This window comes from Rhineura floridana, chromosome 1 (genome assembly GCF_030035675.1).
Source record: "Rhineura floridana isolate rRhiFlo1 chromosome 1, rRhiFlo1.hap2, whole genome shotgun sequence".
NCBI lineage: Eukaryota > Metazoa > Chordata > Lepidosauria > Squamata > Rhineuridae > Rhineura > Rhineura floridana.
The window spans coordinates 289,533,843-289,561,496 of record NC_084480.1 but is presented as its reverse complement, the minus strand read 5'-3'; the positions used below and the strand labels follow the sequence as shown (position 1 = coordinate 289,561,496).

At 38.9% G+C, this 27,654-nt stretch overlaps 1 protein-coding gene across 1 annotated transcript in view; it reads right to left on the bottom strand.

Moving 5' to 3' along the window:
* The window catches only part of RIMS2 (regulating synaptic membrane exocytosis 2), a 374,923-nt gene that overhangs the window by 75,408 nt on the left and 271,861 nt on the right, over positions 1-27,654 (bottom strand). The window contains 3 exon segments of the mRNA XM_061611686.1: positions 2,041-2,236; positions 2,239-2,288; positions 4,672-4,844. Coding sequence (XP_061467670.1) covers positions 2,041-2,236; positions 2,239-2,288; positions 4,672-4,844 — 419 coding nt within the window.

Genomic DNA, 27,654 nt, shown 5'->3' with positions numbered 1-27,654 from the left:
CAGACCTCATTCTAGTCTGTGTCTGTATTGGAATTGCTTTTAAGGTGTTTGTAAAGCTTTTTAAAAAAGATGTATTTAAAGATGTTTTGTTTCAATATGTTTTCAAAGATGTTTTGTTTTAATATATTTTAAAATCTATTTTTAAGATGTTTTAGAGTGTTTTTAGTGTTTTTGTTCCCAGTGTTTCTGCTGGGAAGAAGGGCAGATAACGTTTAACTTGTTGCTGATTTTATTGTAATTTTATTGTAATATTGTATTTTAATCTTGTTTTGTTCACCGCCCAGAGAGCTATTCGCTATGGGCGGTTTAAAAATGAAATAAATAAATAAATAAATATAAATTTAATAAATAAGTGCAACCACAGTTTGACGGTATAGACAGAATGGCAGACTGGTTTGTCTCAAACCAAGAAAGGAATGAGTAGGAAATGCCACAAGCTAAAAATGGGCAGGTAAGGTCCCTCCAACCCGTCACTCACATTTCAAATCCCTTGAGATGGGTGGGTTGAGGGGAACTCTCAAAGGGACCTAATAGTCCTTACACTGGCTGGTGAGGAGTTCCCATCCATGCTGAACCTCCCCATTCCTAGAAGCCCACTGTTCCAGTCCTTTAGCCCTGACCTTTACTCCTCACTTCCCTTTCCTTGTAAAAGCACATAATTGCAGTGGTGCAGACAGCTTAGAGGGGAAGAGTTCCCCTGCTCCTGCCTTCTTTTTCCATTGCCCTCGTACACACATCAGCAGCACACCAGAACAATGGAACCCAGTGGCCAATGGGTGATATAGATCTCCTGGAGAGGAATAGGGGAATTACATTCCCCATGGGCCACTGGGCTCCACACTCTTGTGTACTGCTAAACAGTGCACTGGAACATCAGAGGAGGGAGAGAGGGGAAAACCCTTCTTTCTGTTGTTGCCGCTCGCACTGCCATGCCTATCTGCTTTTACAAGAGGAAGGAAGGAAGGAAGCAGGGAGTTTGTTTTGGGAAGTGTGGGTGGGGCTGATGAGGAGCTTCCGGGAACAAGGGACAGCAATGGGGATGGGTGAGGAGTGGGAGGGAATTCTTCCCTAGTTTGTATTTTTAACTCACATCACCAGACACTAGGTTTGACAAATGCAGCACTGTCCACTTGTAAACAAAGAAACTAAAAATATAATTCTAAAACGTGTGATTTCAGTCTGCTCCAATTTACCCAAAGAACTATGAATATTCAGAATATGTTAATAGCAACTAAAAAAATTACCAATGTCTTATCACTTTGTAACAATTCTATGAGAAATCAATGGGACTTATTAACACACAACAGAACTACACAGAAGTTGCTTATAGGAATGAAAAAATTTAAGATCCCCATACTTATGTATCACAACTACAACTATATAGATTGGCAAGATCAAGAGTTTTTAGCTGTTTCCAGATTACTCAAGGGAATTGTTTTTGCAGTCATGTCACCAGAAAAAAAACCTCTGAAGGAGCTCCCATCTGGAACATAAACCATTACAACATCCCTGCCCTCCATAATAATAGTAAGGCTCTGCATGCACCATTAAGTAATGAATACTTAAAACAATCAAATATTATTGTCCCCACTAATGAAATGCCCGGCATTATGATGGACATCAAAAGGCTCCTAGAAGAAGAGCACATTATGGGTCTGCTATTGGTCCAAGTCAAGGTCAATCCACCCACTGTTAGTGTGAATGTATCAACTGGATTCTGTTGATAGTAGTGTTTCACAAAACTCTGGAGTTGGCTGAAAATGGCTTTCCCAACACCACCCAGTGGATTCCTGTCTGATTTGAACCAAGGATGGCCAGTTCTTAACTGGTAACCTTAATCACTAAGCCATAAAGCAAAGCTAATATGGCTGCAATTTGTTATTTTGTTTGCAATATTTCACTAAATTCAACTATTAAAATATGTCTGGAATTAAACATGATGGCAGGACAAAGGGAGTATAAACAAGTTATGGAGGGCATGCAAGGAATAGGGGCAAGGCATGAGGGGGGAAATGTTATGAACTCTCTAATAAATTTTACCTGAGATCATCTTGTGAGTATTGCCTTTGCAAATCCTCTTTATTTCTTGTTTCTGTCCCTTCCACAAGTTGCTCATCTGGGGCCCCTTCAATCTCTTCTGGTTCTTTGTTTTCCTCCTTATCACAGTTTTCTGTCACCTCTTCCCCTTCCCCTTTTTCATCAACTTGTTCATCCTTCTTTTTCTTAAGCTTATGATTTCCTCAGAGAATATCTCCCCCTCCCCTCCCTCTTTTCTTTGCTCACTTGATCTTCCAAAATTAACAAAAGTCAAAAGCATGCAAATAAACAAAAAGACAGAAGCTAGTTAGAGTGGACAGAAATCAAACATGCATTCACAAAGCAAAAAAGAAGCTGAATGGAAAGGTCATGCAAGAAATGGTATTATGCAGAGATGACAAAAACAAAAGCATGCTGGCTAATCCTTTGGCACTGTCTAGGCAATAATGAAGGCGCAATCACTTTTTCTAGGAGTATCTAAAGGGCAGATATTTTGTATAATAGGCTAAATGTTGTTTACAGAGAATAAGTACTCAAAATTAGTCCTTTTAAAATCAGCACTGGTAGTTTCCCAGCAATGAATTTTACGTGTGTGTGTGTGTGTACATATATGTACATTTAGCCTGCATTCTGTAAGCATATATAAACATTTCTCCTGTCAGTCTGAAAGCCAATTTAAGTCTGAAGTGGAAATTAAGGGTTATATCCAAAGTAGTGCTAAGTCATAGTCCTGTCAATGCCAGGATTTCCGCTTGCCAATGAGACTTCCCCCCTTCCTGTGTGCTCCTAAATCACTTCTAAGGGTTCCCTCAACCCTCCAGAACAGATTTAGCAAGAGCTTGGGGCACATGTGAGATGAGGTGAGGTGAGGAGAAGCAGGATGCCAGGTTGTGCAAGCAGAAATTCTTGCACTTAAGATACTGCCCAACATTTCCACAACCCAACAGTCTACTCCATGCTACATTCTGCAGAGAGGTAGTAATTTCTTTCTAGTCCGCTGCCCCCAGAGTTGCTATTGAGGGGGTGTTGAGTAAGCTTTTTTGGCAGCTACTGCTAACATTTCCTTTCCATAAGAGACTGCTTTTTTGTCAGCAATACATAAGCAACTCATCTTTTGGGCTGTCTAGCTAGTAAAAGGATGGCCAATTTGCACTTAAAAATAAGCCACAGTTACAAGGCTTGTTCTTGGCATCCTCATGTGGTTTGTTTGGAGAGACACGAACCACAAGCACTGGTTTGCACATATTACTAAGCCAGCACTCTAGTATGTTCCCTCCCTGGTCAGCAAAGGAGGAGTGGGAAGGTGCAATCTGAGCAGTGTGCAAGTTTGTAACTATGGCTTACTATGATGTGCAATCCAGACCAATGCCTCAACCATTTTGGGATCAGCTGTTTCAAGGAAGAGATATGCAAAGCCCCATTTTCAGGTTTTTATAGTAATCAGGTTTACATGTTTACAGTCAGGTTTACATTCAGATTTCTGATTTCTAGCTAATTGGAAACTTCCCTTACAATCTGGATAGCTACATGAATCAATCATGCAGTCAGTCTTTAGCATCTGTGAATCCTTTGCAGAATGTGTTATATATACACTGGGGGTGAAGTGGGAGTGGGGATTCACATAAGTGAGTGTAACTTGTCGAAATATAACATGAGATCTGTAGCATGCTAGGACTACTCCAACCATGGAAGGAAGGATTAATGTTAGTCTCTGTCCTGGCTGTCCCTTTAACTTTCCTTGCTTCTCCTTCCCTTGGCCTTAGAAATGGAGAAGAGGGAGTTAACAAGCACCCAGTTTCTCCTTCTACTCAGCCTTGTCTCCCAGAAATGAACCAAATGTCAGAGTTATCTCCTTGACTTCCCATCTGCATCTTCATATAGAGGGTTGCAACCAGAACAATCTCATGTGGGTTCCCTAACTTCTTGTTAGTCTCCTGGACTTCCTGCAGGTGGCGATACGTCTCTGCAGCCATAGCAATAGGACTGCCTGGAGGATAGACTCTGAAGGAATGCATGGCTCCTTAAAGGGCCATGTGTGTATTCTTGCCCCTCTTTGGTTGTTTTGTTTTTCTCATCACCCAAGATGGTGGGCAGATGGAACAGGAAACAGTGTCTGGATTGGCCCCACATGGGCAGTAAGGGTGTAATACTGGACAAGATCATCCTGCTATTATGCTGTAGGCATGCTTGAGAACACAAGCATTTCATATTTTCATCACCATACCTATAGTAGGGTCATGTGCGTTCTAGATCTAGAATTCTACAAAAGGAATGACGAGCTACATGTAGGATGCATTTGTATCTATATTTCCATGGTGCAGGCTTATCAGATATACCCATTAAGATGTATAAATGACTTTCTGTTATAATCTGTAAAGTATGATGACTGACTTTAAATTGCATTTTCAAATTTGCATTACAAAGAGGATTGCCTTTGAAATATTCCATGGCTTGAATTGCCAGCAATAGGTTCATTTTCATACCTGATAACAGGAAAACAATTGTCGAAGAAAACTAGCTTAACATTTTGGAAACGGGACCTGTGTTACTTGAACCAAGTGGAGTCAGTTAAAGAGAGATTTTAGGGTTTTTTTAAAAAAAAATGTGTAAGTGGTCAACGTTACAGTTTCTTACCTAATTTTCTTGTTCCCTCTTGGTCGTTCTGACTGTACAGACATATAGCTAGTGCTACTGAAGCGGGAAGCGCTGCTGGTCCTTGATACTGCTGACACATCGCTTACATCACTGTCTGAAGACTTGTTAGAAACATTGTCAGAGCCTCGTTGAGGATCCCGCCCTGATCGATACTGTAAAAAAAAAAAGTAGGCAGATGAGTATAGAAAGTTGGTCAGTATAGCCATAGTCACCTAACTCTTTAGAACTTCTCTGTACCAGCACTGCAGTTGCCAGTTTTATAAAACCATTGTAGAATAAACAGTATTCTGTTTATTCTGCAAGTATAACAACTGCAGAATCTAATAACTAAAATTGATTGTATTTTATTTATTTTTAAAATTTCAAGGGTGTTTTTCAAGCTGCTCAAAATGGCTTACATAAAGTTAATATACAGTTAAAACGAAAACAACAAATACAATTATATAAAATCAGCTAAATAAATAATAGCTTAAAAAACAGAAAGTTTTAGTCCTTGTGCAAAAATCCTGAAAATCCTGAACCAAGTAGATACGCACCAGTATGAAAAAACAATTCCAAAACATTTCATACATTTAATTCCCCTAAATGTAACACACAGAAAAGGTTATTATGTAGGATCTCATTAACGCTTCTATTCTACAAGCATAAATGTAATTTATTTTTAGTTTTTACCATTTCTAAGTTCTGTGCATTGCACATACCATATCTGCAAGTTTTGTATGCTGTTTGTATGTTAATATCCATGCTAAATTAACAACTATCGCTCAATAATTCAATGCCTTAGGCCAGATGACTTCAGTATTCTTAGGAAGCAACATATTATCCAACATCCTTCACAGTGAAGTATAATAGTTGTACAACACGTGTCTAGGCATAGCTGGGGTATTAGAAATTCCAAAAGTAAAACATTAAAGAGTGGTGCTCCTTTCAGTTGCAAACATTTTTCTTTTCCTTACAGGTGAAACAACTTTATACCGCAGCTTGATTAAATATGATAGAGACATGAGGGGCTGGATAAAATTCCTTTGGGGGCCAGATCTAACCTGTGGGCCACCAGCTGGCCATCTGTGCCCTAGACAACAAAAAAGAAAACACAGTTCAACATGTCAGGTCAGGGGCCAGAGTTTGTTCTATTGCTCCTCAAATAGAGGTTCATTGTTGTTTCTGAATAAAGAATTTAGCTAAAGAATCTACCTCAGCCACAGCTCAGGGTTAAAGAGGAGAAATCCTAACCATGATCCTTGGGTCAGATGACATTCTAAGCTGGCTTAGCTGCTGTTCCACACTGAACCAAAAAGACCAGGGAGAAGCAAATCAGCTGTGATCTCCTCCCCAGGAACCTACATGTTCACACATTCATGGAAAACCATGGTTTGGCTTTATGTGTGAATGTGACCTGTGTCTGCCATTTTTATTTAAAAGTGTGAAATATTGTATCTCACACACATCAGTTAGTGTGATTCTTTAGTCTCTTCAGCCCTCTGCTCTTTATGTCAACTCTTAAAAATTAAAGGTGGAAAATAGAGCCAGAGTTATGTAATAGGCCTATATTTAAGGCTGCAACTGCTGGCCATATCGTGGGGCAGCAGAGTGCAGCAGTTTGATGAAGTGGGCTCAGGTTTAAATCCCTGCTCAGTAGTAGAGCTCATAGGATGCTTTTGTGCAAGTCAGTTTGTGTTATGGCTGTTTATCACTTTATTTATTTATTTATTTATTTACCACCCCATAGCCAAAGCTCTCTGGGTGGTTTACAGTAACTAAATTTATTTAGATATTTGATTTCTTACTATAAAGTGCCAGGTCAGGTTACAATAATTTAAAAATCAGTATTAAAAACAGTTTAAAACAAACTAGTCACAGAAATAGGATGGGTTCAGAAAATGTATATGTAATCATCCCTCAGTTACTTTACATGTAACCAAATACGGTAGCAAGTCTATATAGGAGAGAGGAGGATTATAGTAGCAAGCCCCTTATAGTAGCAGGCCCCAATACCCATTCATTAGGTTATCCATTCATTAACTCTCCTACAGAGCTTGGAAGTAACTAGTTGCAAGTAACGAATTACTTGTAATTCATTACTTTTTTGAGTAACGAGTGGGTAATTCCTTTACATTTCGATTGTAATAGAACTAGGAGTAATTTTACTACTTTTGTGGAGTAATTGTAACATTTCCAGAATTGCTTTTGGGCATTACTTTCGGGGGAGCAGGGGAAGTCTTCTGCTCCTCTGATTTGTGGATGAAAATCATGTGCCTCAAACTGGGCTTCTGTGCAGTGTTGCTCTTTCCTCATGCTCTGTGGATGGGGAGGAGGAGGAGACTGAGACAGGGTGGAGTGGAGAAAACAATTATTTTTAAAAATGGATAGTGGTGGTGAAGAATGGAGTGGAGGGAAAAAGGATCCGGAGGTCAAGAACATGGATAAAGGAGGAGAAGGAGGCAGCAGCAGAATGGAGATAAAGAACTGTGGAGGTGAAAGATGACAACGTGTGTGTGTGTGTGTGTGTGTGTGTGTGTGTGTGTGAGAGAGAGAGAGAGAGAGAGAGAGAGAGAGAATACTGTGTTTGCACTTGGCACACAAAGTGGCCTCCACCACCCTTTCTGGCTACTGTGCTGCATTTGCAGTATTTTGACTTTTTTGCATCTCAGGGGAAAATGTTTGCTTGAGTGAGTGTCCCCTAGTTGGTGGCAGAGCAGAGTCTAGGAGCAGAGCTTGGAAAAGTTACTTTTTTGAACTACAACTCCCATCAGCCCAATCCAGTGGCCATGCTGGCTGGGGCTGATGGGAGTTGTAGTTCAAAAAAGTAACTTTTCCAAGCTCTGTCTAGGATGTGGTTAAGTGAGAGAGATTATGCTTGCTGGCTGAGGGGGGGTGTTGCACTTGGTTTGACGTGCAAACATCTGAGTAGTGGCCTCAGCCTCCCTCCCCACCACCAGTGGAGAGACCACCATTGCTATCTTATGAATAAAAATAATTATTTTACTACCCCTGTATGTGTGTGTTTATTTTTAATGTTGTTTTAGGCTACTTAGAATCATAAAATCATAGAGTTGGAAGGGGCCTTGTAAGCCATCGAGTCCAACCCCCTGCTCACAGCAGGAAATCCACAGCTAGAGCATCTCCCGCAGATAGCTGTCCAGCCTCTGCTTGAAGACATCCAGTGAAGGGGATCCCACCACCTCCCTAGGCAGTCGGTTCCATTGCCGAACTGCCCTTACTGTCAAGAAGTTCCTTCTAATGTCCACTCTGAATCTACGCTCCTGCAACTTAAAACCATTAGACCTAGTCCTACCCTCTGGGGCAGCAGAGAACAAATCTGTACCCTTCTCTATGTGACAGCCCTTCAGGTACTTGAAGAGTGCAATCATGTCACCCCTCAGCCTTCTCTTCACCAGACTGAACATGCCAAGTTCCTTCAACCTTTCCTCATAAGACTTGTTCTCCATACCAGCTATCATCCTTGTCGCCCTCTTCTGAACCCGCTCTAACTTGTCTATATCTTTCTTAAAATGAGGCGCCCAGAACTGAACGCGGTATTCTTAGATGTGCAGCAGCCAAGGCCAGCACCTTGTAGGCATTTTTTTAAAAGTAACTGAAATGTAATTGTAGTGATCACTCTGGAGGAAAAGTAAAGTAATCAGTTACTTTCAGAGCAATTGTAATTGTAACGGTAATTACTACTTTTTTGGGCCATGTAACTGTAACTGTAATTTATTACTTTTTAAAAGTAATCTTCCAAGCTCTGCTCTCCTACACAGAATTTTTTATGGATACAGCTTGTATTGGGGATCCTGCAAAAAGAAGGATTTCCAATCACACAGAAAGACCCATGCACACTTCCGGGAAGGGTGACTTCGCTTGTGCCTGCTTTTGAGACGGGCTCCCGCCTCAGAAGAAGCTTATTCAGATATAAATCAGTCAGAACATTTTTTTTTGACTGATGAAATTTCTCCCGGGCAGGGAGAAATGTAGAGATCAACCTCAAAAGCCTGTTTTTGTTGGGAGGACTGGATTTCATTAATTTATGAGAAAAGGTCCAGCCAGCAATGCCGGATGGACTTCCAAACAAGCTCTATCTGATTAATGCGATACGTTTATCTTTTCTTCAAAGAGAAAACGGACTAACAGGCAAGCACCCTTCTTTCTATTTTTTTTTTACTTGGTTTAAATTGTTGCAGCAAAAAGAGATTTGTCAAATGAATCAGCTTTAAAGAACTTCTGGGTGAGCTATAACTCTTCTCTGTTATTCACGAAATTAACAGCTTATCTCTGTTTCTATTGCAAAAAGCTGTCCTGGAAGTGCATTCTAAAGATATAAACAGAAGAGGGATTTCTATTCCGAGGAGAAAAAAATAAAAAATATGAACTTTGGAACATTATATTGTCTGGGACTATTCTCTTTTTGGTCTATTTTATTTTGACGAATCTGCTTCTTCACGACGCCACTAACTGTTTTGATGCTGGGAACTAAATTTGTTTTGTATTCTTGAACATAGAGAGATAAGGCAGGCTGCTCTGTTTATACTGTGATGTCATCAAGCCTGGAATATTAACCCAATTGTTGCTGAAATAAGAAGTGGTTCTTCTTTATTTTTGTTTTGTTTTGTTTTCGTGGTTTTAAAAATGGCAATCAAGAAAGTGGCTGAGAATCTGGAAGTAATTATGTTTCAGAAAATAATGGATGAGATTGAGATAACGAAACAAACCCTGCGACAGGGTAGTAAGGAGCTGAAAATTGAACTGAGCAAAATGACGCAGGAGCTTAAAGAAATAGGGGATCCTGTGAGAGAGGAGAATGAGATCAGAGATGAGAAAAGAAAAAATAAAGGGAAGATACAAGCCCTGGAGATTGGAACAAATGTGGAATTGGAAAAAGATCTGGAGTTTATGGATATTAGAAATAAAATCTACTGTTTGGAATTTAACGTTATCTCTGAAGAAATTAATGAAGATATTAGAGAAAAAGTTATCAATGGCTTGGATAATTTTCTGGACTGGAATGACGTGATGGAGCTTGATATAGAGAAAATCTATGGAATTAACTGCAGCCATGTGACAATGGAAAAACTTTCAAGAGATGAGCCAGTGCATTTTGTAAAAAAGAAGAACAGAGATATGACTTTACAACAATATTTCAGCAACTTATTCAGAATTGATGGCAAGAAAATATTTGGGATAGAGGAAATTCCCATCAGACTCTTATTATATGACTATGGCTATGACAGCAAGATTATTATGGAATACTGATAATGGAAGATTGGACACTGAAATTACTGGATTTAACAGGACTATTGAAGATGGAAGATGGAATTAATATGGATAATGGAATAATGGCTATTGAAATTATTGGACTTAACAGATTTGATGAGATGGATTAATCGATATGTTTATTTGGACTATGGTTATGACAATAAGATTATTATTATTATTAACGAGATGGATTAATCGACATGTTTATTTGGAGAAAAATTGATAGATATATTTCTTAAAGAATTGAAACCTCTCTTTGACTTTTTGTGGAAAGAATAAAGTAATGTCTATGAGATTTGATGATTAATTAAGATAACTACTGGAGGAAAGTGATTTTATAATATAATTTAAGAGACAGGATTGTTATATATTGTAGACCTATAACTGATCGGCGACAAATGGGAAGTCAACATTTTATTTTTTTGTTTAATCATTTTTGTTTTGTTTTGTTTTTTGTCTTTGAATGTTTTATGATTTTGTTTTGTTTGTTTTATGAAAATTTGAATAAAAATTATTGTAAAAAAAAAAAAAAGACCCATGCACATACAAGTTTTATGTAAACTCCTGCTCTATCCATCCATTTGATGACTCATAGCTTAAATGTTTGAAATGATCCAACTAAATAGCACTGTGTATGAGGTGACATCCGGTGGCATTAGGTTGTTTTCAACATGGCACCAAGCCAAACTTTCCATCAGCACAAGGATTTCTCCTTGTGCAAAGAAACAGTTTCCCCCTCTCCTTTTTCTGCCCCCCCATCTGTTCTGGGTTTTTCCGCAACACTCTGGAGCAGATCTGGGGATGGCTCAGGGTGTGAATGGGGGAGAGAAGAGGGGCAGAAGTCACACTGCACAAGCAGAAGTCATTCTACATGCACAATTATTTAGCTGAATACCACCCATTACATGAAGTTCTATCTGTGGTGCTAGGGCTGGTTCATACCTGGATGTTAATCTCTTGGATGACTGCATATGATGAATAATGTGGGAATAGCTATCCCAGAGCTAATGTGAATCTACTTATCAGGTTTGTTGTGAAGAGAAAAAGTATAATGCCCTCCAAAACTTAGGAACTGGTTTACATGTGACAGAATAAGGTGGTAGGGGTGCCAGTACAGCTGCTCCTCCATGTAAAAGTCATTACCAAAACCAATTTAAAGTGTTAACACTGACATATAAAGCCCTAAGCAACTTGGGCACCAAATATCTGTATGAGTGGCTCATCCCAAATCAACTTGCCCAAGTGTTAGGATCAGCAGGGGAGGGCCTATTGGCAGTGCCCCACTTTGTTGAATTTAGCCAGGTGGGCACTATATTTCATGGTAGACTTTTAAGAGAGCTAGTACTGGCTGGAGGTGTTTCAGGAAATACCTTCTATAATTTGACAGCACATCCTTCCAACAACAGGCAGCTTAGTTCTCTGAAAGGATTTTTTAGGCAATCATTTAAACATACTACATAAGAACCCAGGGTGGCATTCAACACTAATCCTATTTAGAGTAAACCCAGTGAAATTAATGGGGATGACTAGTTCAGGTTTATTAATTTCAATGGGTCTACTCTCAGTAAGTCTTACTTGAATACAATTCTAATAATATACTTTTAACACTATCTAGGTCAGGCAAACGCTGAAAAAATGCAGCACTTTCTTCTTGTGACTACATGTGATTTTTTTTTAAAGAGTGTTTTGCTAAGTGGACCTATCTTACTCAAAGAGTATAGTCCCTACCTCTTTAACTTCTCTTTGGTATCGTAGAAGAACTGATCACAATGACTGAGAACGGAAATGAATATGTCATTCTTTTAGGCAGAACATAATTTTTTGCCTGCTTGCATTTTGTCTTAATCTACTCTAAATATACTAAAGATAAATAAAGAAAGAATGTCCTGTTCTGATAGGGAGTTGCTGTACAACGAATGACTTACAATCATGGACCAATTACAAGTGGCCTAATCATGAAGGTTGTAATGGGTAAATTGGCTTGCAATGTTACCAAACCTTGTGAATTCAGTGGCTGTTTCAACCTTACCATATAAAAAGTTATCTCAGAAAATGTTGGATACAGTTGTGTTAACTGATTCTATTTACTGAAGAAGAAAGTGTTAACTTGGATTATTATCTTTATATTGATAAGAGAAGAATCAACTCATTTGAAATGTGGTGTTGGAGGACAGCTTTGCACATACCATGGACTGCAAAAAAGACAAATAATTGGGTGTTAGAACAAATTAAACCAGAACTATCACTAGAAGCTAAAATGATGAAACTGAGGTTATCATACTTCGGACATATAATGAGAAGACATGATTCACTAGAAGAGACAATAATGCTGCGAAAAACACAAGAGAGTAGAAAAAGAGGAAGACCAAACAAAAGATGGATTGACTCCAAAAAAGGAAGCCACAGACCTCACCTTACAAGATCTGAACAGGGTGGCTTACAACAAATGCTACTGGAGGTCGCTGATTCATAGGGTCACCATAAGTCGTAATCGACTTGAAGGCACATAACACAGAGACATTCAAGTTACTAGGAGGAGTTAAATCTCTGAAGACCTCTTTCTTCTGCTGACATAACTCAAAGTTCTTAATAGATTCTTAATAGTTTGTTCACTAGTCAAATAACATTTCATCTCTTTACCTATGCTCTGAAGCAATGAAATTATAGGATGGACACATATATTTTATGTCATATAGGCAACAGATGTAAGGTAATACGTTCCTTGGCAGGGTGCTACAGAAAACTGTATCCAGTGCTTAAGTGTACACCACATTCTTATCATTTGGTAAATGGATGACTCAATGGAAGGACTGGTTTCTGTTCCATAATTCCATGAAAATTCATTTACAGAATAATCCAAACCCCAGACAGACAGTGGCGGAGAGTGATGGAGCCACCGCTGCATCTCTTATACCAGCCAGGGGTGGGGATGGGGAGGCAGGCAAATCACTGAACCAGTCTGGAGTTGGCACAGTGATTGAATGCTACCAAGTGACAGCAGTGGAGCCAGGGCAGCTTAGCCTCTACTCCATATCACCCTGTTTTGGGGCTTTCTCAGGGCTACTGCTAGCAGGTATCTCATCCATTCCACAACCCCCAAATTGGTACAAAGGGGATTTGATTGCAGCTCAAAAGTTACTATTTCTAATGAAATATAAATATAGATTTTATAACACAGTTTTTAAAAGTCCTCAGACTTTAAAAACAGATAAGAAAGTACAAAATGTAATAATAAAAATACCTCAATTTTTATTTTATTTATTTATTTATTATTTGATTTATATCCTGCCCTTCCTTCCAGCAGGAGCCCAATACATAATACATAATGTAAAAGTAAGAAAATGAATAGTAATCAACAACATAACAATGTGTATACACACACACACAGACATATATACACATTCTGCCAGTTATCTAATTCTGGAAAGTATCAAGGTATGATGTTATTATACAATAACCCATGGGGAGAGCAAGTACTGCTCATTCAGAAATTAGATAAACAATTATTACTGGGATTAGTTCATTCTGATTTTTATTCGAATGGTGTACTGATATTAAATTCAAATATACACATTTTAATTGTCATTTTAGACCTGCCTTTCTCAATCTGGTGCCCTCCAGATATTTTGGACTAAACCTCCCATCATTCCTGGCCATTGCCAGTTCTAGCTGGGAACGATGGCAGTTGTACTCAAAACATCTGGAGGTCACCACAGGTTGGGGAAAGATGTTCTAGACTAAACCTTGGTCAACAGCATTTATGGCCTAAGAAACACAATGAAATAATCTGCAACATTATATTTATTAAAGAATATTGTACTTTTGTGATTTGCCAATGACTGCTCTTAAGTTTGTTCTTAAACTTTATGCTGCAACCAGAGCTGCCGCTCTCAATTATTAGCAATTTTCAAGATAACTTTTGCCCAAGAGAGAACAATTTTTCAAAAAAGTTCAACAAATCTGGAATTTTTAAAAAATAATATGAAGCACAAACATGTGATGCATTAGGAGACTATGCTAACTCCTTTAAACTTTCCTCCCACAATTTTTTCTCTGAATCACAGGCAGTGCCAAAGCTGCACAAAGCATTCCACATGCAGCAGTACCACACAGAGCAATGTGACGGGTGTTTCAGGGCAGTCTTGGAAGCAGCACCGATTCATTTTATTTTATTCATTTTATTAACAGGTTTAAGGGTTTTCTGTTCAGTGGTATAACTCTTTAATCAGGGTTCATCCTGTTTTGCATTTCTTATATTTACGTTTCTGCCTTGTAAATACAACTTGACTCTTCTGTTTGCCTGAATATAGTCAGTGGTAACATTTTCTCACTGATAGGATTTCCAGTATTTGTTCAGAACTTGAAATTTTTAAATTTTCTTTCACTTCCTAAGTTCAATATATATATTTTAATGTTTGTAACTGTAATGGAATCTGACCATCACCCACTATTTCATATTCTAGCTACAAGGCACTTAGTATATAGATATGCTGTTGTGGTAGCAACTACTAAATATTTAATGATAACTGGATTTGAAGAAGCACTTCCAGTTTTCTACTAGAAGTAAATTTGTTCTTTATTTTTATATAGCATTTGAGCTCAAAGTATACTGTTTCATGTCTGCACAATGTTTATAACAGAACTTGCTTTCTCTCTCTACCTACATACAAAGGATGCCAAAATTGTCAAGCCTTTTTACTCATTAAAGTTCAAGAAAGTGGCAATGGCAAGTTTTATTCTTAGTACTGTAAGATGTCGTGTTTTAAGATCCTGGAATCAGAATAACATGTTGTTATACCAGGTTTAGGAGTGAAACAGAACGTTTTGGGGCCCTTGAAAAGTCTATAGACTGTGACTATTTGTTTAAATGCTATTTTTCACTTCTGATTTTTCATTATTTGCCATTGGTTATGAAATTATGTGACAGCAAATTATGTGGTGGAGTGGTTATAGTGTCAGAATACGACCTGGAAGACCAGAGTTTGAATCTCCACTCAGCATGAAGCCTTGGGCCAATCACTATCTCTCCACCTAACTCACTTCACAGGGCTGTTGTGAGTATAAAATAGGGATGGAAGAACCATGTACACCACTTTGAGCTCCTTGCAGGAAAGGTGGTATATAAATGTAATGAAATAAATAAATAAATAAATGTGGAAATACTGGTGTTTATAACTCTGTACATAGCTGCAACAGTTGGGTCAGTCTCATAAGGCTGGGTTATTCATTCATTCAGTTGTTTAAGCAACTGAAATGTTTAGTGTTTTCTACTTCCTTCATCAGCACACACACACATCTATAATTTGTTAATATCTATAATTTGTTAATGGTAAATTAGGTCATATAGTTTTTACATAATCCAATATGAACATGGATGGGTATGGTTTACAGCAGTGGTTCTTAACCTTTTCCACTGCCAGCCCCTTGGATTTCCAAAATATGCTCTCGAACTCCTTGAAAAAATACCGTTCATTTTTTATTTTAATTCCAAAATCTTTGGTTGTATAGTTAATTTTCTGCTTCTATTTAAATGAATTTTTAAAATCTCTTGAACAATGCCTCGCACCCCTAGAAAAAGTGTCTTGTACCCCCGGGGGGTCCGTGCACCCCAGGTTAAGAACCACTGGTTTAGAGGGATCTTCATTACTCTTTATTAGCACTCACTTCCCTACAATGGGAAGTAGTGATATTCAGGATATGTTGAACAAACAGAAGGCTGGGAATACATTTCAGAGGGGTGGGGTAGCATCATGTCTAGAGGCAGTATGGATACTTCCACTTGGTTATGATTATTATTTTTAATATACAACGCTAAATTCAGGGTTGGGAAACCTTTTTTCTGTCAATAGCCACATTCCTGTTGAGTTCTGAATGCTGATGGTGAGTCAAGTCACAGCCAATAATGTTCTTAATTAGACAATCCAAAATAAAGACTGCCCTGGTTCCATTATGACATGGCTACCTCAGATTAGAACTCCTAATATTATGCAGGTCTATTCAGAAGTAAACCATACCAGGTTTGATGGGGTTACTCTCAAATAAGTATACAGGAAGGGTTTGGGGGGTTTTTTTGGTAGTACAACAGGCCAAAACAGCTACTGTTCTACAAAGCAAACAAAATTAATTTCTTACTTTAATTTAGTCAAACATTAAAGGTTGGCTGTATGACTGTATAATTACTAGGGGTGTACATGGGCCCCAAGAGTCACCTTGTATCTGTGTGTTCTTAAAAATTCCAATCTATTTCTGAGTTAATCTGTGCTCTCTGCAGTTCAATCTGTGTTTCAGTTTCCAAGCTGCTCTGCGTAAAAAAAGCTCTGTGGACTCCATTCACTATAAATGGGAATCTAAAAATGACTATAACATTTCCATTTTTTCACCAAAGTGGATGGAATTTACAGTTACAGGAGCTCCTCCAGAGTGATTGAGCCTGCCAAATTGCAGACAAATAGGACCATGGATTTTCTGTGGGGAAAGGGAAAGGAATTAACTTTCCTCCATAATCCATATTAGTTTCATATTTTTGAGGGGGTAGTGGGGGTTGTCTTTTGCTCTTTCCTATCTTAAAATAATTAAGAGGTGACTGGATGATGTGTATTCTTGATTGCATTTTTTTTAAAAAAAATTGTAGCCTCACACCAGCCTTTCTGGAGCTAGGTCTTACTGGCCTTTGATAGGCCTTACAAGTAAGGCTGTCTAGAAGACTACCTGCAGAGTCCTGAAGAGCCCTGGCATTTTTTGTTTGTCTGTGAAAGCAGAATGATGTAGAATTTTTTAAAAAAAGCTTAAAGGTTTTAACTTTTTTAAAAAACTCTCTGCTGCTGTGCTTTAACAACAACACAAATCTGGACCTCTTCAGTGCTCCAAAGGTAACATTTACAGTAGCCTTGCTGCTTGCAAAGGCCAAGGACCTAGAGAAATATAGAAACATATAGGAAAACAGAACTAAAACAAAAAAACAGAGTGACAGAAAAACACATGGATTTGATGAGGCTCTCATCTAACTTCGGTATCATGTATGCTCCTATAATTGTAAAATGCTTTGAGACTTTTTTGTTGCAAGCGACAAATAAATGCAATCAATAACAACTTGGGAGATGCTACAGTATTGACATCACACTTTAACTCAGGGGGAAGAGGCCCAATTCACCTTGTTATTTGGCCCACAAACACAGCCAACATACACACATCCCTAACAATTACTATATTACTTTCCACTTGGTTGTTGTCTAATTCTTCAACCAATTATATTTGGTATTTATTATGATCAAATGTAGAAGTTAGCATTATTTGCTTATAAATTTGTATTTTAGATTTGGGAAGAATAACCAGAAGCTTGAGAAATCAAAACAAGAGGGGGAGGGTTTAAAGTACCCAAAGCATCAGTCCAAGTTTAGATGTAGGGGAGGTGTTTGTTGAATGTATTTCTGCTGGACTATCTCAGGAAGGCTGTATTATTGCAGTACGTCAGTAACATCTAGAATATCAAGTCTACTTAATTGAGTTATGGCAGTGATAACAGTAGTAGGCCTGGCTTTCTAAATAGAAGCTTTCCCTCCTCTTTGTAACATAAGATTGCTCCATAATTTAATTCACCATGTACATATGGATCCAATTTTAATTCTGTCTAATCTATAACATTCTTTTCTAGCAATTGCATGATGCGGTTGTGGGTATGACTTTATTTGAGCAGTGTGTGTATATGATCTTTGACCTTGCCAGCTAACTATAAGGTCCAGTTGAATCAATTAATTTGAGAGATAGATCAGTAATTACCACATTTAGTGTCATATTTGTTCTGTTTAGGTTAGATTTTTATACAAAGGGACCACAGATTTTGTATGGCCTTGGAAGCCATTCAAAGTTTTGTTTGCCCAGTTAGGGGAGGAACATCACAATGAGGAACAGAACTACAGGGGAACAGCAAGCGTTGCTGCTTTCTGAGTCGCTTGAATCCCAGCATAATTATGGGGATTACCACAACTATAATACGATATGGTTGTCATGGACAACATTTGTGGACCTCTTATTATGTGTGTCTGCTTATACAGTGATGGAGGAGCAGCTGTTGTCTTTTTAAGATTCCTAATTTTTTATATATCCATAATATCATATATATCCAGTTGCAGCACCATTAGCTCACTCAAAGGTCTGTATTATTCGTCTGAAAATTGTCTGATCTAGAGACACGAAGACCAGGAAAAAACCTGGAAAAATTCGTACAAATACCCAACTTTTTTCCCAATTTTTCTGGTTTTTTCCTGGGCACATCTCTAATCTAAGCCCAGTGTTTTTAAAGTTTTCATTGCTTCCCCACATCTTCTCTATTTGCAGTGGCCTTTAAAGTTATCTGTATTTGTGCCTCCTTTAGCCATGGAAGCTGAACCTTTTAAAAAAAACAAAACTGTTGATTGCTTCTTGTGTTAATTCTCAGGAATGCATAGTTTTGCATAACATTATTTAATTTATTCATCTCAGTTGTTTTAGTAAATATTTGATCACTGAAGAAGTGTATTTGCTGAAACCAGGCTTGCTTCAGTTTGTGAGCTAACCACCTGCCAACATACTTTCCCTCTTCCTCAGAAACTTCCTTCATGTAACAAAGCAAATGTGGCTTCATCAATATAGACTTTATACATTTAATATTTGCACCATATTCATCCAAGGAACTCAGGGAAAGGTGAAGCAGCATATGCTGGTTTCAGGATGCTGCTCTTCTAATGTAATATAATGTTCTCACTTTGATATATTCTTTGAAATAATCATATAATGTTAGTTTAGAAAAGCCTCTGGGGTTGAATCTAAAAAGATTCTCTGATTTAATTTACCATTTGTTTTTAAAGATTTATCGCCTAAAAAAGAGACATTAAGAACATAGGAAACTGACATATACTGAGTCAGAGCATTGGTCCATCTAACTCAGTATTGTCTGCAATGGCCAGCAACAACAATCCAGGGTTTCAGACAGGGGTCATTCACAGTCCTACCTGGAGATGCTAGGGTTTGAACCTGGGACATTTGCATCCAAAACAGGTAGTCTACCTCTGAACTATGGCCCTTCCCCATTCAATTTTCAAGTTGGCTTACAGGAAGTTTCCTGTGACAAACCCAGTGCCACTCATATTAGTGTGTGATTGGATCTATTTATGAGACCAGTCTAAGATTTTTCATTTGCCTTTTCTAATATGTTAGATAAGATGAAGCCCCTTGGATGCTTTTCATTGAAAACAAAAGTGGCAGTCTTAAGCCTGCTTTTTAAAACTGTGATTAACAAAAGTGTATTTTTTTTTAACAAAAAGAGTTGTTCTGTACAGAGAATAAAAAAGAACATTCTCTTGTGGGATAGCAGGCCAGCTTTCTACATTTATGTCCAAATACGGTAGATGACCTTACATTTCACAATTTGAGAAGTGTGTGTTCTTATCTATGACTGATTTAATATCTCATTCCAATGTCCTCCAATTATTAATTTATCACTGTGACTTGTGCAACATAGGAAAAAACATCTATAATACATGTGAGTATCTGTGTTTGGAACATATGCATGGGCAAGCTCCAAAGATTCTCCTTCTATTTGAAACTCCACTATAGGAAATGCATTTTCTAGGTCACCTAGATCTATGCTTTCAGATTTTTATGTAGCAATATTGCTACTCCTCTAGTGTTTTTCTTAAAGGTGTCATTGCAGAAGCCTTTTCCCAGACAATTTTTTTTAAATTCTGTGACTATTTGCAGCTGGAACATGTTTTTCCTGACTGAGGGCTGTATCATTTTTGAGGTTACTAAGAATACTTTCCTCTTGTTATGACTATTGTTGTGCTCTATGTAGGGCTGCCCTTTAGGTTGGTCTAGAAGATGCAGCTGATGCTAAATGTGGCAGTGTGACTGGTCACTGAGGCAGGGTATCACCAACATGTCATCCCCCTGCTGAAAGAATTGCAGTGGCTGCTCATTAGCTATCAGGCTAAGTTTAAGGTTCTAGTTTTGGTGTACAAATCCTATACAGCTTGGGACCAGGATACCTGAAAGATAATCTTACCCCTAGTATACCCAGTTGATCACTACGCTCAGCAGGTGAGGGCCTCTTGCAGAGACCATCTTATCAGGAGGTCCATTCCGCACAACATAGGAAGCGAACCTTTAGTGTAGTGGCACCTACCTTTTGGAATTCCCTCCTCTTAAATATTAGACAGGTGCCATCTCTATTATCTTTTCGGCTCCTACTGAAGACCTTCCTCTTTCAACAAGCCTTTTAAATAGAGACCTAATGCCAGTCTGTGTTGGAATTGCTTTTAAATATGTTTTTAAAGCTTTTTTTAAAAAAGACGTTTTTAAAGAGGTTTTGTTTTAATATATTTTAAAGTCTGTTTTTAAGATTTTAGAGTGTTTAGTGTTTTTGTTTGCTGCCCTGGACTTCTGCTGGAGGAACAGTGGTATATAATTTTTGATGATGATGATGATAATTAATTTCAGACATTTACATACTGCTTTTCAGATATCAGCAAGCCCTCAAAGCAGTTTGCAGTAATATTGGAATACGACATCAATGAAAAATGCATACAAAAAGGATTAGCAACAGTGAAAAGTTCTATAAAAGTTAAATAAAACCACCAGATGAAAGCTAATATGCACTAAGAAGCCTGAGTTGTCACACAGTGCCCCAAAGATAAAATAGTGGGTACCAGATGAGCTTCCATGGGGAGCTATCCCAGGTCCCTGCCTGCCTCACCTCAGAGGGTCTCACTGAAGGCTTCCAATGAGGTTCTTAATGTGAGGGTAGGTCCATGTAAGAGGAGATGATACTTGAAAAATTCAGATACTAAGTTTTTTCAGGCTTTAAAAGTTAAAATTTTAAAAGTTGAACGGTGCAGCTATTTCAAAATTAGTGTGATATATTCCATACACTTAGTTACCATACTGTTGTTTTTTGAACTACAGTTTTTGAACTGTCTTTTAAGTCTCATATATAAGGCACTGCAGTAAGCTAAATTACCCAAACTCTTCTTTTCATATGCTAAGATAGCAGTAAAATAATCTAGGCCCTCAAGTCTGCAAAGCAAGTTACTGGAATAACTAAAAAATATTGATATATCCTGTGAATTGTGATGTTGATAACCTTCTTGTTGCCAAATGTTTAGTCCTGGGTCAATAAAAATCTGCCCTAAAAGCATGCACCAGTGTTTCCTGATGTTTGTTTGTTTGTTGGTATGTTGCTTGATTTACCTACTATGTAGCAGATAAAAAACATATTTGAGAATACAGATACAGAACACATCCATATTCCTCACATCCAAGTCCAATACTTACAGCATATCCAACCCCTACAAGTGATATAGGGGGTGCATGGGGGAGGCGGGAAGTCCCATTGTACAAGCAGGAATCCTTGCACTGACAGGACCATGACTTAGCCTTACTTTGGATACAACCCTTAGCCCTTTTCTTCAGCTTTAGTGAGATAGCCCCAGGAACTTATGCTCTTCAGTTCCATGCTCCTATACATCTCTGCAGAACAACTTCACTACGAGGTCTGGCCTCAGATGTTTTGCTACCTGCTGCAGAATAGCAAATGGCACTCCTCTGCCACAATCAAAGTCAGAGAAGTTATTTTGGCACCTGATACAGAACGTCCCACATGCACCTCTACCCCACCCTGGCAGTAAAAACATAATAATGCATTAAATACCATACAATTTGCTGCCCTTTTCAAAATCAGCTGCCGAGAATGTTGTCTCACTCTGCCTAATAGTAGGACCAACTCAGTTTATAACAGTAGCTGAAAACAGGAAGGCACTATGATTTAATAAAGGGCTCCATATAATAGATCTGAATAAGTGGAACTTGGAGAACTCAGCTTTTATAGCTGTTTAATTTTAGAAAAAAATCAGTCCAGAATAGTCAAAATAGGTAGGCAGTGCAAATTCATATCACATACATAAACTTAGCAGTCATGGAATAAGAGGAGAGGTCCTCTTTTGGATGAGGAACTGACAGGAAGCAGAGAGTAGTAATAAATGGACAGTTCTTCCAATGGAGGGATGTAGAAAGTGGAGTCCCCCAAGTATTGGTACGGGTACTAAGGATGGAGGAGAATTTCAATGAGTTAGAACTTAAAGCCAGATTTATCAAATTCGAACTTTACGAAACAATATGAGAACAAAACTCACCTATGAAATTCAATTCAGTTGAAATTCACACTTATTCAATTTTGCAGTGCAGTTCTCCAACCAAGCAATGTTTACAAAAATGTATATAGTAGGGGAAAGTGTGCATAAAAATAGGTTAGCAAAAATAACATACAAAAATGCATATTAGGGGAAATTGCTTGCAAAAATGTACATTAGTCAAAATGTATATTAGTCAAAACTGCATGCAAAAATGTGTTTATTAGGATAAATTTGCACTAAAATGCTGAAGAATTTTCATGAGGTTTTTTTTTTAATTGCAAATTGCTGAAGAAACGTGGAGAACTGAATTTAAGATTGGAAAAATGGGAAATGGAGAGAAAACAAACTGACAGATCCGTCTTTCCCTAATGAGGACCTGGACTTTTTAACTTGTTAATAAACTATCTAGAGTTAGGGGTGAGCAGTGAGATTGCCAAGTTTGCGGATGATACTAAATTGTTCAGGGTCATTAAATGAAAAAGGGATTGTGAAGAGCTCCAAACTGAGTGAATGAGTGGTAAAATGGTGAATATGATTCAGTGTAAACTAGTGAAAAGTGTTTAATGTTGCGGCAAACAATCTTAATTCACATACACACTCACAGAATCTTAACTGGCAGTGACTGACCAGAATTGAGACCTTGAGCCTATAGTGTAAAGCTTGATGAAGATATTGACCCAGTGTGTGGCAGCTATGAAAAAGGTAAATTCCACGCTAGGGATCATTAGGAGAAAAACTGAAAATAAAACTGCCAATATCATAAAGCAAATGAATCTATGGTGCGACCACTTTTGGTATATTGTGTACACTTCTGGTCATCTCAAGAAGGATATTGCAGATTTGGAAATGTTCAGAAAAGGGCAACCAAAATAATCAAGGGGATGAAGCAACTTCCCTATGAGGAAAGGATGCAGCATTTGGGACTTTTTAGTTCAGAGAAAAAGTGAATAAGAGGTGACATGATAGAAGTGTATAAAATTATGCATGGCATGGAGAAAGTGGATAGAGAAAAGTTTTTCTTTCCTTTTCATAACACTAAAACTCATGGACTTTCAATGAAGCTGAATGTTGGAAAATGCAAGACAGATCAAATAAAGTACTTCTTTACAGAGTGTACAGTTAAAATAGGGAATTTGCTCCCACAAGAAGTAGTGATTAGACAAATTCATGGAGGTTAAGGCTACTAGCCATGATGGCTATGCTCTGCCTCCACGGCTGGAGGCTGTATGCTTCTGAATACCAGTTGCTGGAAACTGCAGGAGGGGAGAGTGCTCTTGCACTCAGGTCCTGCTTGCGGGCTTCCCATAAGCACCTGGCTGGCCGCTGGGAAAATAGGATGCTGGAGTAGATGGGGCGTTAGCAGCTACACTAAAGCTTTAAGGTGCTACCATGATCCCCATGTATTTCCATATTACACTAAAGAAAAGTGTGGGCCAACTAGAGATTAGAATTTTGTATTTTCTGTAATATTTAAGATGACAGGCAGTGACAAGAACAAATAGGCTTCTTGAACAAAAACAATAAGGCACTTTGAATAAAAATCTATATAATGGATTGTAAGTGCATGTGGGAGTCATCACAGACTTTGGGTGGAATCCATTGTTGCACAAGGAGATATGCTTGTGCAAGAGAATTCATTTTCTTTTCCTCCCCCAAAGCCCTCTTTCACCTACAAAATTTGTACATGAGGGTCTCACAACCCTCTGGAGCAGGTTTTGAGGGTGAATGGAAGGCTGTATTCTAGTTCTGTGGAGGGCATCCATTCTGCTTCTACATGTAGTTTTATTTATTTATGGAATCTATATACTGCTGAATCATTAGCATTTCTAAGTGGTGTACATAAAAATAAACCATACAGAGAATAAAACAATAAAAATCATCATAACACTACCTTAAAATGCCTGCTGGCATTTTCACATAGACAATGTTGGATGCAACCTTTTATAATGATGCTTATTATTAAGGAAGATGTAGTTCAAAACAAGCACAGTGACAAAAGACCTACTTTATATCATTTACACACTGGAATCTTTAAAGTCCCCCCCCACTTCCTTGTGCTCTTATATTTCTGAAAAGACAACACAGAGATGGTCTGGATGCTGGATATCAATTTTGTTCCATCAAGGAGACATCAAAGAGTTTTGCAGCTTGTCTAAAAGACAGGCGCAGTAATAAATAAAATTGTCATATTATCTTCCTTCTTCATCAGTTCTAGGTCCTTCGATAGATTCAATGAAATGTACAAACTTACCAGATTTCCTGAAGGACCTGTTATATCTAATTATGAAAACTGCTAGATATCTGATAGGGAAAAAGACATTCTTGACTGGTCTCTTGACACTGTTAAAGGCCAATTATTTGGTCAATTATTTTTTGCAGCAAAGTCTGGGGACACCTTAATTAAAGTCTGGTTTTAACCCAAGGTAAACTTTCCTTTTCTTAATCCCAGAGAAACAGTTTGGAAGTACACAAAATAAATTATGAATTATGATTTTACGCTGGGAGTAGTCTTTAGAAATGTCATGGTCTTCCCTACGCAGGGTCATTGTAAATGATGCCTCGCTTGCCGCGCCGCTGACGAACGAGGCATAGTTGTGGATGGGGGCGAAGCTGCTGCCTCCATCTTTCAATGGGGCAATGTCATGTGTCGCGACTATTACGCACGTGTGATGTGCAGCATGGAGGGAAGGAGCTTATGGGCCTATTTAAGCCCAGCCGCCCCTCCTACCTTCCTCTTTGCTTGTGCGACATGGACGGCTAGGGACAGAGCAGCTCGGAGATGGAGCTGCAGAACAGCGGGTTTTTCCGGTGCAAGGAGCCTTTTGTGGGCCGATTTTGGCCTCCTTATTTCCCCATTGGGGTGTGGGCTGCAGGCAGGGTGGTCGCGTGCCTGGAGGAGCGGCTGCGGCTGGAGTGGGCCTTGTTAAAGGGGCCTACTCAGCCAAACGTGGCTGGCATACACACACACGGCTGGTGGGGGAGGGAGATGCCTGTACAAGGCTGAAGTTCTTAAACAAGAACTCAACACAATTATAATCTGAATTACACGATTAGATTCTATTGAATATAAATAAATTATAGGTGCTGCATGGCTTATGATTAGGGGTTTTATACATTAAGCAGTGTCTTTAGTTTAATAATAATATTGGTATTGCATTGTTTGACACTGATACTGTTTGTGTATTTATTGTTGTGAGCTAAGAACTGCAATAGGTTAATTTCACCACACAGCATTTCTAATAATTATTATTATATAATTATATTCATAATTATAATTATAAGCCAATGTCTGGGAATAAGGGAATCACACATACATTCTTTGGGTATAATATTAATGATAATAATAATAATAATATTCATAATTATAAATCAGGGTGGATTTAAAGCAATAATGCCACCCAAGAAAGGAAATGGTGTGTGTGTGAAAGGTCCCCTCATAAAATGCAGGCCTTTGGGCATTTTTAAATCACCCCACCCATACACCTGGGATAGGTTTTGGTGTAGTGGTTGAGGTTTGGACTGCGACCCAGGAGATCAGGGTTCAAATCTTCCCAACAGCCGTGGGCTGCAGGCTTAGAACTAATTATGGGAGAGGAGGCTACACAAGCCTTTCGAGCCTCAACAGGCCCTATTTTCCCCCCCCTTTTAGTTGCCAAGGCTGGGTGTGAGTTCAGCCTAGGTAGGGGGCGCAAGACGGTGAAGGATGTGGTTGACACATTGGCAGCCTCTCTTGGCCATTGTGCAGGGTTCTTTGGTTAGGCTTACGGCCTTTGCATGACTCGGGCCTATATTAAGTTCAAGGTACTTTATTCTATTAATTTTATTACATGGTGGCTGCTTTGGGGAGTGCAGAGCTCTTTGGTTAGGCTTCTGACTTCCTGCTAGGCCCAGGAATATATTAGGTTGAGGTAGTTAATTCTATTATTATTATTATATTACATGTGGCCTTTGTAGAGCCGGGTGAGCCTTTTGGGCCTTTCGGTCTTCAGATTTGGATACTAACGGTGTGCAGAGATGACAGGGCTTGCTAGAAAACGTCTACTTCACCATAACTTAGATGACAGTGATCCTTTTCCACGTGTCAGTTACACATTCCTTGTTAACTCTGAGACAGAAGTTGCATTTATTTCACGTTGGTCTCATATCAACAACAAAGCATATGGCATTTGTTATATATGTAAACTTCTGCAGGGAATTGAAGGTCTAGCAGATGATAATGTGGCTTGATGGGTGGATAGGAATAAAGAGGAAAGACAGGCTACTTATTAGGCTCTTATCCTCATTTCTAGGATTTTAGACCTTACTAAAACAGGGTGGCCTTGACAGGATCTTAGACTATTGTGACACGGAAGCTGCCTTTTAAGATTCAGGCATTCTTCATTCTTTCTTGATGATTTTACAACAACATTTCTGATATCATTTACCTGAAGTCATATATAGCATGCAACTTTTACATTGGCATGTCTCTTTTGATATGTAGGATATCAGTTACTTGAAATCAATATAGCATGCAAATTTTGCAATTTGAACACCTATTCTGATTGATGCTTTGGAAACCCGCTAGGAAAAAGCTGCAGTGGGTCCAACTATTGGTGACAGCAGCATATCCTCAGTCTCTGTGCTTTGGGGTAACTGGGTTAGCTGCAACGAAATATTAGTAAGGTGTAGGTACTACAAACTTTGTTTGCAGGCTACCCGGTTTAAGGGGAGGTTTGTCTGTGTTATGGTGTTTTCCCCTGTTGGTTTCACAATCCCATACTCAAATTCCCAGCTGGCCTTCATGGCCTCCAACTCCCAGCTGGCCTTCATGGCCTACAATCTTCAATCTGTTTTAGTTATGGCGGTAATTGCCAGGGACAGAGTGTAAAGATGTACAGTTGGGCAGAGTTCTTGGCCCCTTCTTGGCCACCCCAGACGGGTAGGGCCTTAAAAGGCAGTGGGCAAATTACACCTGATTCACAACCAGTCTTATTTAAGGGGTCAGGCAGTAACGGGTTCATACCTGATAGTCTAGGAGCGGTGCTCTATGCTTCATTTAACATGGTGCGCGCAGGTGGCAGAGCATTGCCTATGGACTGCTATATTTCTCGCATGGAGTGCTTCAGATCCTTCTGGTAGGGGGCAGTCAGGAGACAAGTGGACTCAGAAACAGTGGGGCACTATTGGTATGACTGGCTGTTCATCGGTAGGGCAGATTTTGGGGTGCATGTTAGCACCTGAGGTCACAGCTTATAGTATGGATATGTAACTGGGGGTTCCCTTGAAAACTGGGAATATGGAGGATCCTGCCCCAGTGTTCACCTTCTGGGTATCAAGATTGACTCTGCGGCCCAGGGCTGCAAGCTGCACAGGGACATGCTTTAACTGTTGCAGATTAGGATCCTGGAGTTTTCAGGGGCCATGAAAGGTTTCCTTTTGGTCCTCCAGGTGTTAGGGGTCTTTTACGGGTGTTAAGATGCCATGGCAGGGCTTGCACAGCCTTACTATAGGTTCAGGGTTATGGCTGCCTTATGCGCCGACCTGGCTGTGCAGCCCTCTTTCCTGC